Source organism: Chinchilla lanigera, unplaced genomic scaffold (genome assembly GCF_000276665.1).
Source record: "Chinchilla lanigera isolate Chin_1 unplaced genomic scaffold, ChiLan1.0 scaffold00029, whole genome shotgun sequence".
NCBI lineage: Eukaryota > Metazoa > Chordata > Mammalia > Rodentia > Chinchillidae > Chinchilla > Chinchilla lanigera.
Genome location: NW_004955430.1, coordinates 17,505,879 through 17,517,982, shown reverse-complemented (window position 1 = coordinate 17,517,982; position 12,104 = coordinate 17,505,879). Strand labels below are relative to the sequence as shown.

General features: G+C 36.3%; 1 protein-coding gene across 1 annotated transcript in view; it reads left to right on the top strand.

The window, feature by feature from the left end:
- Positions 1 to 12,104, top strand: part of Top2b (topoisomerase (DNA) II beta) — a gene marked incomplete in the record, with an annotated part of 65,513 nt that overhangs the window by 5,133 nt on the left and 48,276 nt on the right. Inside the window, 1 exon segment of the mRNA XM_005387486.2 lies at positions 11,584 to 11,739. Within this exon segment, the coding sequence (XP_005387543.2) occupies positions 11,584 to 11,739 (156 nt within the window).

Below are 12,104 nucleotides of genomic sequence, written 5' to 3'. Positions count from 1 at the left end.
TACACTAGACCAGTGCTCTACCACTGAGCTACATCTCCAACCCGCCTCTTGTATGTTTCTGAACCTTAATACAAATAGTCCCCCTTTCCTATTTTAAAGAAAAGGTGAGATAAAATACAGTTAGTGTCATTTGCAGAGAAAGAAACTGGGACTTATGTAACGAAGTGCTAGGTACACAGCTAAGACAAGAGTGGGTTTTAAAGGAGGCTTATGTTCTTGACAATTATTTATAAAACCTCCCTTTGAGTAACATTTAAAGACAAAAGCAGCTTGTCTTTTTACCCTTATATGACAGAGTGAAGATTTTAGATATATGCCCATCTTACTTTTCATGTTCACAGAAAAAGTGTATTTCCCTCTTAGGGTATTCATACTTAGCATAGCATAATGCTAAAAGTATGGGCTATGAAGTCAGATGACCTGGCTTCATAATTCTACTTCTTCAGGTACTAGATTTTGAGGAAACACTCTGAAACACTCTAACTAAGACCTCAGTTATCTTGTCTGTCTAAAGAGAATCATGAGAGCATCTATTTCATGGAGCCCTTATAGAAGGATTGTGACTATCTATATAATTCCCATAATGCTTGGCATATAGCAGCTATCAAATGAGTTCATAGTTTTTAAGTACAGTGATAAAGCTGGGCACAGTAGAGCAAGCCTGTCATTCCAGTATTCTGGGAGGCTGAGGCAGGAGGACTGCAAGGAGCCCAGCCTGGAAAATTTAGGTGAGAACCCTATATCCAAGTAACAGTAACAAACTAAAGGCCGGGGAAGTATCTCATTTGGAAGCCCCTGTGTTCAATCACCAGCATCAAGGAGAAAAAATATTTAAATCTAGTGCTAAGTATATTCATATCTTTTGGAGAAAACATTTATTTCACAATATAAATTTAAGCTGCCTCACTATATTAAGTGCCCCTCATCTTCCACTATCTCCTGGGCCTTGGTTTAGGAGTGCATTTCCGGAAAAGCATAGACAGTGGACAGTGTGGTTTTGTATAACTAGTGATGGGTAGATAAAATGGCTCTTCAGCATGTTTATAAAGGTAGAAATAAAACACATTCAGGGATGGCACTCTGAGGGAGAAAAGAATGGCAGGGGGGTCACGAAGGTTAGTGTTAAGTTGGAGAGGAGGTGAGAGAGGTAAGAGGACCTAGGAGGGAAGAAGGGGCTTGTTGCTGGACGGCTGTCCAGTTCCCGTCCTTGTTAGGCTGGTGCGGGTGCAGTTTCTTTGCTGATTACATGAGTGAGTGGCTCAGTCCTTTTTCGGTGCCCAGTGGCACACCATCTCCTTTCCTGCCTTTGGCAGCAGTGGTCTGTCTGCCACAGAAAAGTAGGAGTTGTGAGTGATGGCCTCAAATGGCTGTATCTCAAGTGACGACTACGAATGCAGGAATCTTTTTTTTGTAATTTTATGGAGAAAAGGTAAAACAAAATTTCATAACAAAATAATAGTAGAATAACAATAGTTAACACGTTACATGTTGTTATCTTTAAAGTAGTTGCTCAGGGTACAAGATATGGGCATAAAAATTTCTCCAATCCACATTAGCACAAACCTTCCTTTTCAGTGAACAAAGAGAACTAATAGTATAACTGACTTGCATTTTTGCCCTTTTCCTTACTGTCTTTTCCCTTTCACACATCCTAGTTCCTTTTTTCTTTTGAACAATTTCTTTCCACTTCACAGTATCTATTGTACATTTTAGAACTTATTTATTCTTTCAGTTTCTCACGCCAAGGAGACAATACGATGTTTACTCATGTGAGTCTGATTTATTTCATTTATGAGTGTCATCTCAAGTTGCATCCATTTACCTATAAAAGTCTCCAGTTTATCCTTCTTTATGGCTGAGTAGTACTCCATTGTATAAAAATACCACATCTTTTTTACCCAAGGAATTTTTTTTAACACAATAATTTGACATACTCATTCTGAGAAATAGGAGATTGTTTTATCGTTTTTTTTTTTTTTTTTCCTGTGATAGAGAAGTATTCTTGATAAAGGTCATGTAGTAGAAAAGTATTATACCTGCATTTAAAAAATTTGGAGTTACAAGATTATGAAAGTACTATAGAATGGGTTAAAATTTTAAAAATTTATGTATCGATATTTTCATTGTAATTTTTTTTTGTGGGGGATAGGGCCTTGCGATGTAGTTAGGCTGGCTCTGAGCTCAGTGTGTAGTCCAGGCTGGTCTCAAACTCATGGCTATCCTCCTTTCTCTGTCTCTGCCTCCCGAGTGTTGGGATTACAGTGTGCGCCACCATCCCTGGCTCACTGTAATTTTTAAAAACCCCATAATATTTTGTTTAATTTGGCAGCCAGCTGCTGAACCTTGTAAAAGTCAATTATGGCCTCATTAGTATAGATCACAAAGAATAGAAATATAACAACTCTTAAGATTTTTATCTGAATGTGTTGTTTTTTACATTTTTCTTTAATATAGGAATGAAAATGTCTTAATTTCTTAGATTCTAGTGTAATTAGGTGTTGGAATTATTTAAGTATGTGATTTATCCCCCTAAAGAAATTGAGCAATGAGTTAAAAGTAAATTTAAATCATTAATTTTAAATTATTAAACCTAAATGTAAATTATTTGGAATACGCTTGGTAATTATTTTTTGGGGCATATTGTTAATTTTTATTGAAGTACTAAGTGCAATTACTGTACTACATAATATTACTGTGAACATGCAAGAATACAAAAGGTTAAATCAAAAGACTCCTTCTCAGTGTCTAAAATGAGCATGTTTACCTAGAAGTATCAACTGTATGTTACTTTCCTCTGTGAAATTGAGACTTGTTTTATGAATGTGTAGGTATGAGCCTGCTGATCTGTGTTCAAGTAATTTCCTGTTTGGTGCCCCTCCCCCCAATATTGTTAGCAAGTATTAAAACTGAGGAAATACCCAGGGCAACATTTCTGTTTTGGAGGTTAAGGTGGTGGTAATAGTTGGGGAGCAGGAATAAAACATACTTCTCCTTCAGCTTCTCCTTCTCATTTCCGGAAAAGCTTGTGGACGGTGGGGGGAGCACCTCCTGTGAGGTTGGCAGCGAGTGAGCTTGGGACCAGTGCAAACCAGCGAGGCTGGGAACACAGAAGACAAATCTGACCGCAGTGCTGATTTCCACTTTCTGCCCCTGCTGAGGCTGCCAGCCTTCTTTCTTTGTTTTGGTTTTACTTGCCTTTTTGCTTAGACTAGTGGTGGCGAATGCAGTAGGCTGTTTACTGTCATTGAAAGCTCTAAGAGGTTCGCCATTACTGGCCTAGACTCTAGGAGGAAAGTTGGGTCTGCAGAAGTAATACGTAGGTGTAAACAGTGCCTCGAGAAAAAGAGACACAGTTTTACTGTTGCTTATGATATTTTCACGTAGCTGGATTAGTAAACTTTTAACATGTTCCATTATTCATCTAGAAAATTAAAACTAGTTTATCAAAAATAAAAGTGACCCATGTTTTTATTTCTCACAGATAATTCTTATATATTGGGTATATTTCGTATTTTATCCTATTATTCATATTTGTACATAATGTTTTCTGATAAAATGAGCTCATATGGTTTTAAATTTTTTCACTAAACAGTATAGTTGTAATAAGCAATGTAAAAGTATTTAACTAGCTTTGCTAACGTAAATATATGTAAAAGCCTTAGCAACAGAAGATTCTAATTAACACAGATATTTTTTCAGTATTGTAATTGAAATATTTATTCAACCCAGTCATGGTGGTACATGCCTATAATCCCAGCATTCTGGGAGGCTGAGGCAGAATAATCCCAAATTTGAGCCTAGCCTTGCAATTTAGTGACTAAGGCCTTGTCACGAAATAAAGAATGAAAAAAGCCTGGAGATGCAGCTCCAGTTGAAGGCCTTGCGCTCAGTCCCAGGAATCCCACACATGAAAAGCATCCCTTAGTGCTTTTCATTACTTTAAATAGAGAAGTGCTCCTTTATTTCTCTCTCAACACCTGTCATATGTTACTTAGGAAAATATTTTGGCATATAAGTATATTGTCACACTTAGAGAATATTTATGTGTTCTTCATAGAGAAAATGATGAATTGGACAAAGCAAACTACATTTCACTTCTTTGGTTTTTCTTAGTTGTGGTAAAAATATTTAATTTGCTGTTTTAACTCTTTTTAAGTATAGAGTTCAGTAGTGTTGAATATATTTACATTATTGTGCAGTGTATCTTGGGAGCTATTTCATTTTGGAAAACAAACTGTATACCTATCAGACACTAATTCTTGTATTCTTTTCCCCCAGGCCTTGTTAGCCACCTTTTTATTCTCTATGATTTTGACCAGTTTGCTTTGTATGAGTATCGATTGGAAGTTAAATACTTTGTATGGAATTGTATGGAGTTTGTCCTTTGTGAGTGACTCATTTTACATTGCATAAGGTCCTTGAGTTTCATCCATGGCACATGGGAAGATTTCCTCTTTAAGGCTGTGTAATATTTCATTTTGGTATATACAGCGTTTGCTTAATCTATCATCTGTGGACATTTGAGTTGCTTCTACCTCTTGACTGGTGTGAGTGATGCTGTGATAAATATGAGTATGCATTCTGTTTTGTGTTTTTAAATATATGCTCAGAAGAATTGCTGGATCGTATGGTGACCCTGTTTTCAGTTTTTTGTAACAACCTCCATGCTGTTTTTCGTAATGGCCGCAGCATTTTACATTCCTACCAGTACTGCAGAGGGGTCAGGTTCTCACCTCCTCGCTTACATTTGTTATGTTCTGGTGGCTGCCTTACTAGGTGTGAGGTGATACTGTATTGTGGCTGTGCTTTGCGTTTCTCTTTTAATGATGTTAAGTCTCTCTTCACTCACTTCTTGGCCATTTGTATATCATGTTTGGAGAACTGTGTGAAGTCCTTCGCCCGTTTTTTAATCTGTTACTCTCTTGTTGAATTATAGGAGTTCTTATCCTGGGTATTAACCCCTTATGTAATTGCTGTTTGGCTCCCCTAGACCCCAGGAAAGAGGATCTGAGGGTTCCTATTGTTTCTGTTGCTGTCTGATGTGCTGTGGAATTGGATTTGCTGCTATTTTCTTGAGGATTTTTTGTATCAGTGTTTCAGTCTCTAGTTTCCTTGCGTCTTTGTCTAATTTTGGTATCAAATGCTTGTCTTATAGGATGATTCTGGAAGTGTTTTCTACTGTCTTCCTCTTTTTTTCTTTCCGAAGAGTTTGAGGAGGGTCAGTGGTGTTAATTCTACTTTAAATATTTGGTAGAATTTTCTAGTTAAGCCATCTGGTCCTGGTCTTTTCTTTGTTGGAAGGTTTTGATTATTGCTTCCCTCTCCTTACTTGTGGATCCATTTTGATTTTTTATTTCTTTATAACTCAATCTTGACTGATTTATTTTTGTAGGAATTTATCTATTCTAGTTTATCCAATCTGTTGCATTATAATAGTTAATGCTGGTGTTTTATAATCCCTTTTATCTCTTTCTTTCTTTCTTTCTTTCTTTCTTTCTTTCTTTCTTTCTTTCTTTTTTTGAGACGGTGTCTTGTGTAATTCAGGCTGCCCTTAACTTTGCTGTGTTACCCAAGTTGGCCTTGAACATGGTGACCCTCCTGCCTTTGCCTCCTGAATGCTGGGATTATAGGTGTGCGACACCACCCCTGACTTAATCCGTTTTATTTCTACAATATCAAATGTGATACTCCTTCATATGTTTTTATTTTAGTTGAGCTTTTTTATTTTGTGTAAGTAAAAAGGTTCATCAGTGTTACTGATCTTTAAAAATACCAACTTGCTTTCATTGATTTCTACTTTCTATTTCATTTATCAGTGCTATAATTTTGAGTCCTTCCTTCTGTTAATTTTGGGACTTTCTAGCTCATTGAAGTGTAAAGTTGTTGGTTTGAGTTGTTCTTTTTTTTTTTGGTCTTTTTGAGACAGGGTCTCCCTATGCAGTTCACGCTGGCCTTGAGGTCACTTTGTAGCCCAGGCTGGTCTCAAACTCACAACGATCCTCCTGTGTCAGCCTTCTGAGTGCTGGGATTACAGGCGTGCGCCACCACACTTGGCAAGGTGTTCATTTTTTTAATTTGAAAAGCAAGACTACGTTAGCCACACCCTATAAATTTGGGCATGTTGTGTTTGTTTTCATTTGTTTGCTGTTTGTTTCATCTATTTTCTAGATTTCCTTGTGATTTCTTCTTCAACTCATTGGTTGTATAAAAATGTGCTGTTTTAATTTACACATCACATATTTGTAATTTTTTAAACTTTTGATTGCTAATTTTATTTCATCATAGATAAGATATTTTGTATTTCATTCTTGAATTGGTAAGACTTACTTTGTGTCCTACATATAGTCTGTGTTAGAGAACATTCCATGTGTGTTTGAGAAGAATGTGTCTTCTGCTATTTGAGTGTTCTGCGTCTAACAGGTCCTATTGATCTGTAGTTATTCAAGTCCTCTCTTCCCGTATTGATCTTCTGTCTGGTGGTTCTATTCATAACTGAAAGTGGGATAGTGAAGTTTTCTCACTCTTATTGTGTTGCTGCCTATTAATCCCTTTAATTCTGTCAATGTTTGTTGACAGAATTATAAAAGGTTGTTATGTGAGTGCTCTAAGGTTAGCTGCATGTGTATTTTCCTAGTGAATAGTGTCCCTTATGGTGTTTTTTTTTTTTTTCTTAGTCTATTTTGTCTAATGATAAGTATAGCTATCCCTACTCTCTTCTAGGTTAATGTGTATATGGAGTATCATGGAGTATCTTTTTTTTAATCCTTTCACTTGAAGGTGTTCTTCAATTGACAGTGAGTCTCTTATACACAGTATATAGTTGTATCTTTTTTAAAATTCAGTTGGCCAATGTATGTCTCTTTTTGTACTGGAGACACTGAGCTACCTCTCCCACCGTTGTATTTGAGACAGGGTCTTGCTAAATTGCCCAGAATAGGCTGAGACTTGATGTCCTCTTGTCTCAGTCTTCACAGTGCTGAGATTACAGGTATATATCACTATGCTTTGTTGTCTTTTAACTGGGGCATTGAAACCATTACAACTTAAAGTAATTGATTACTAATATGAAAGGACTTACTATTGCCATTTAAAAATGATTTTCTGTATGTTTTATAGCCTTTTTGTGTATGTTTCCACCTTTGCTGTCTTTTTGTTTCATATTTTTCTTTTGTTTTGTGTTTTTTTTTGGGGGGGCGTTCCAGAAATCGAACTCAGGACCTTGTGCTTGCCAGGCGGGTACTATGCTGCTGAGCTATATCCCTGTCTCCTGGTTTGCTTTTTTGGTGGTGCTGAAGATTGAATCCAGAGCCTTCACACTGAGCTATAAATACTTTGTGGTTGCCATTGCAGTTATATAAAATACCTTAAAGGGATAAGAATCAATTTAAATTTAATAACAACCTTTCATAACAAAAAGATATAAACTTCCTATACCTTCATACTTCTGCAGTCCTTCATTTTATAATGCACAAATTATCTCTTTGTATGTATCATTCAGCACAGACTTATGCAGTCTTTACTCTTCATTTTAAAAATTTAAAAGTGATCTGTGGATGGAAATGTTAGCAGATGTCTATAATCCCAACTACTTGTAGGCTGAAGCAAGAGAATTGTCCAAGTTTGAGGCAGTCTGGGCAATTTGGTAAGACACTTTCTCAAAATAGAATAGAATAGAATAGAATAGAATGGAATGGAATGGATAGAATAGAATAGAATAGAATAGAATAGAATAGAATAGAATAGAATAGAATAGAATAGAACAGAGATGTAGCTCAGTGATAGAGTACATGCCTAGCATATGTGAAACTGTAGATTCAGTCCCCAGAACTGGAAAAGGAAAGGTTGTCTGTGCACCTGCATTACAAATGTAGAAGATTCTATATTTGTCAGTATATTTGCCATTACTGGGAAGTTTTATATTTTTGTATGGTTTTTGTGTTGGTATTTTCTGTGGTTTTGCTGTAACTTGAAAGACTCCACATTTCTTGGTGGGCATACCTAGTAGTGGTGAATTCCCTTAGCTTTTTCACTGAAGAAATCTTAATTTTTCTTCCATTTTTGAAGGGTAATTTTTAATACAGTATTCTTGGTTGATAGTTTTTATCTTTCAATACTTTGAATATATGGTATCACTCCCTTTTAGCATGGAAGGCTTCTGTTAAGCAATTACCTGATAATCCAATACAAGCTTTTTGTGCATGATTATTTCCTTTTTTATTTCTACTTTCAGGATTTTCTGAGGTTTGATAGTTTATGGTGCTTCTCAATAGTGCTCTCTTTAGATTTACAGTTATTTATTGTTTGAGCTTCTTGAATTTGTGTGTGTATTTTTAATCTTCCATTTGGAATGTTATCAGCCATTAGCTTGTTAAATAGATGCTTTACTCATTTCTTTCCTTTAGGCTTCCATAATCTGCGTGCTGTTTGGTGGCCCAGAAGTCCTTCAGACTTTCTTCATTCTTTCTCCTTTCTTTTCTCCTCTTCTGTTGAAATTCCTGTCTTCACATTTTCTGACTTTCCTTTTACCACATCAATCCTTCTGTTGAGTCCTCTTTTCAATTCAGTTATTGTGTTCTTTAGTTTCAGAAATGATGTTTGGTTCTTCATAATTTGTTTTTTTAACTTTTTTTTCCGGTGCTAGGAATCAAACTCACAACCTCGTGCTTGCCAGGCAGGTGCTGTGCCGCTGAGCTAAATCCCCAGCCCAAAGTTCTTCATAGTTTAAAAAGAAAGGTTTTCCATTTTGTTTGTATTACTGATTTTTTTGTTATCTGTTCGTTTAATTTGTTGAGCATCTTTATAACAGTTATGCTGGATTTTTTGCCTGGTAATTCATATATCTTTAGGGTCATGTTTTGGAGATTTAATTTGTTCCTTTGGAAAAGTAGCCATTTCCTTATGTCTTACTACTTTCTTTTGGGATGTTGGCATTTAAAAGTTCAGCTCCCTTTCCATGCTTTGCTGTCTGCATTCATCTAGGAAGTATTTTTCCATCTGGCTAGTCTAGCTAGAGAATCCAGAAACACTGCAAACTTTTTCTGAGTGTGTCCTCTCTGGGCTTGTGTATCAAACTTCTTAATCCAAGAGATTTGCCTGTATCTATTCAGGAGCGTTGCCTGGTGTCTGCCATACTTTGTCCTGTTTCACATACTGTCATAAGCCATGGAACCGGAGCGCCATCTAGTGTCCACCTCTGGTATTGCAGATTCTGGGTGCTAGACCAGAGTACATGGATTGTCTTTGTTCTTGATAATCCCGAGTCTGGCACCCTCTTCCAGGCAGCGCTTAGATTCAGGTAAGAAAGAGCTAGTTTTCTGGGTAGTGCTCCTCCTACTTTTTCACTGGAACTACATTCCACCTTTTTACTCCCTAGGGAGAAGGTGGAAGGTGGGCATCTCCTCCCAGTGGTCCCTTGCTGGGAGATGTGAGGGTGGAGTGGGGAACTAAACTTTGATGGACTTTGTGTTCACCAGGCGTGTAGAACCTCTTAAATATTTCTGTATTTCTCTCAATATTTAATTCAGATATCGTTCAGTTCTCTTTTTTTTTCCCCTCTTAAGTGGAGAAGGAAGGTCCAGGGTTTCCAATTCTGCTATCTTACAGACATACACATGGTTTCTATTTTTGATACCCTCTTCAGAAGAATGACTTGAATTTGGTATCAGTCTGCTAGGTCCAGGCCAAATAATTGCTTTTTATCATAGGGCCATTTAGGAACACATGTAGGGAGGAAGAATTGGCAGTTCTGTGTATGGAGGAAGTGGGAAAAGCAGTAAATTCTTGCAAAATGAATGAGGTAGGCTTTATTCTGTTTCCACCCCATGTGCCACTTAGCTTAGTGTAACTCATCAGGGTCAAAAGCAGGAGCTCAATTAGTCACACGTGCATCTCTAGTTAATACTGAATTTTTTTTTTTTTTTTTTTTTTTTTTGCATTGAAATGTACTTTGTTTTAGAAGAGATGGCCTGGGTAGGAAAGCTTTTACTTCTATATCTGTTATGTTAAATTTCTTTCTACAAATTAATCTGCTACTTAAATAGTTAAAGGAAGAAACATGATCAGCATTTTGGAGACTACTTGGTATTATGTATTTTACAAATAAAATTTATACTTCTGGCTAGCTAGTTCATTATCTAACTCTTGACAGAAATAAAATATGAAAACTTTTTATGAGACAGGTACTGGCTTTTGTCCAAAGATATTTTTTAATTGACTCAACAATATTAATGGGTAAATGAATAAATGAAAGAATGTATAGGAGCATATAATTAGTAAAACTATTTATATTACTCTTTATTTTGAAACATTATATAGTTTTCTACAGAATTTCTGGGAAATTATAATTAATATTTAAATTGGGTTTGTGTGTTTCTGTTCTTTGCTTAGAGTATTTGAAGGTTATACATTTTGATTTTTAAACATGTAATAATATTTCAAAAAAAAAGAACTTTAAAGTTAATATGTTTATATGTAGGCTCTGAATTTTATTTTGTACTGCTTATTTAAATGCACAGAATCTATCTTTTGCTGTTTGTCTTTTATGTCTGCTAAAGTTTGAATGCCTGTGGAGAGGTTTCTTTTCTGTTTGTCTTTTTAGTTATTTTTTGACTCTGAGAAATGGGCCACTGTAATATCCTTCTTTTCAGTGGGATGTCATATTTATCAGCATTAGGGAATTCCAGGGGGAGAATTTCTCTGATGCTATTAAGAAGACAAGGAAATATTCAGACTTGGGAATTTGATCTAGGGTCCTCATCTGCTATAGGAGTGGTTAGCTTTGGATCACGAACCTCTGGTTCCTTGGAACTGGCAGAGAAAATACAGTTGTAAGATGCCTTCAGAACTGATACTGGCATAGCCCACAAATGTGTAGAATTTGAAGATTTTATAAACCATGCTATTTTCAGCCATATCAGTGGTGGTTAACTACACATGTTAACATTTTGTGTACGTTATTTTTGGGTACCCTAACTGCCTTCAGTAGCTTAGCATGGTCAGATGGGGCTGTAAGACATGTGTCTTGCTGCAGGGCAACTCTGAACAACCCTGTGTGTGACTGTCCCATCTGGCAGCATGAGACAGTCCTGTCATGTGGTGCAAGCCCCCTTACAGGACAGTCGTACGTATAGCACCAGTGGGTTGAACTGGCAGGAATGCATAGTGGCAGGGAAACTACCGTCTGGAAACTTCTGGGACCCTGCATTGAGTCATTGGGATTGTAAAGCCTGATCAGAACATGCATTCACTGGGAAGTTTAGAGGAACACAAAGTTAACTTGATAGATTAATACAACATTAGGAGATGCTTTTATTCTGGATCGAATACATGGAAGCTCTCCTAGTGGTTCTAGTAACTGTATATATTCACATTTTGGACTTAGAACTACAGCTTCATATTCTCAAAAGAACTAGACTGTCAGTAGATAGACCTGTGTTCTTTAGGAGTTAAATATCAGTTAGCCTAAAGGTAATTTTTTTCCCCACAAAAAGAACTCATGTCATGTGTCCATATACACTTTAGTTTACCCCATGGTAGGTTATTTAAATTTGATTTTTTGGTTAATTTTAGACTCTTTTTGATCAGAACAATGCTGTGAAAAGGGAAGAGTCAGAAACTGCAAACAAAAATGATCCTTCAAAGAAGTTGTCTGTTGAGAGAGTGTATCAGAAGAAGACACAACTTGAACACATTCTCCTTCGTCCTGATACATATATTGGATCAGTGGAGCCACTGACACAGGTAATTATTTAATAACATTGGTTGAAATTAGAAGATATGTATTCATATTAACTCTTAAATATACTTGATAAAATTATTGTGATTGTATGTTTTGTAAGTTATAATTCTACGTCTCTGTGATCATGAGTAAAGAAGGGAGAGAAATCTGGGAAAGGAGAAATGTCTTCATTTTATTCTGAAGGTAAAAACTATCAAAAGAAAGAAATATAGAGTGAAATGGTACCATGTGGACTTTTTTCAAAGTTCATGCTGTGAATTCTTTAATGGTAGTACTTCTTAGGATTTTTTTTTTTTTTTTTTTTTTTTTTTTTTTTTTTCTCCGGTACCGGGAACCGAACTCACGACCTTGCGCTTGCCAGGCAGGC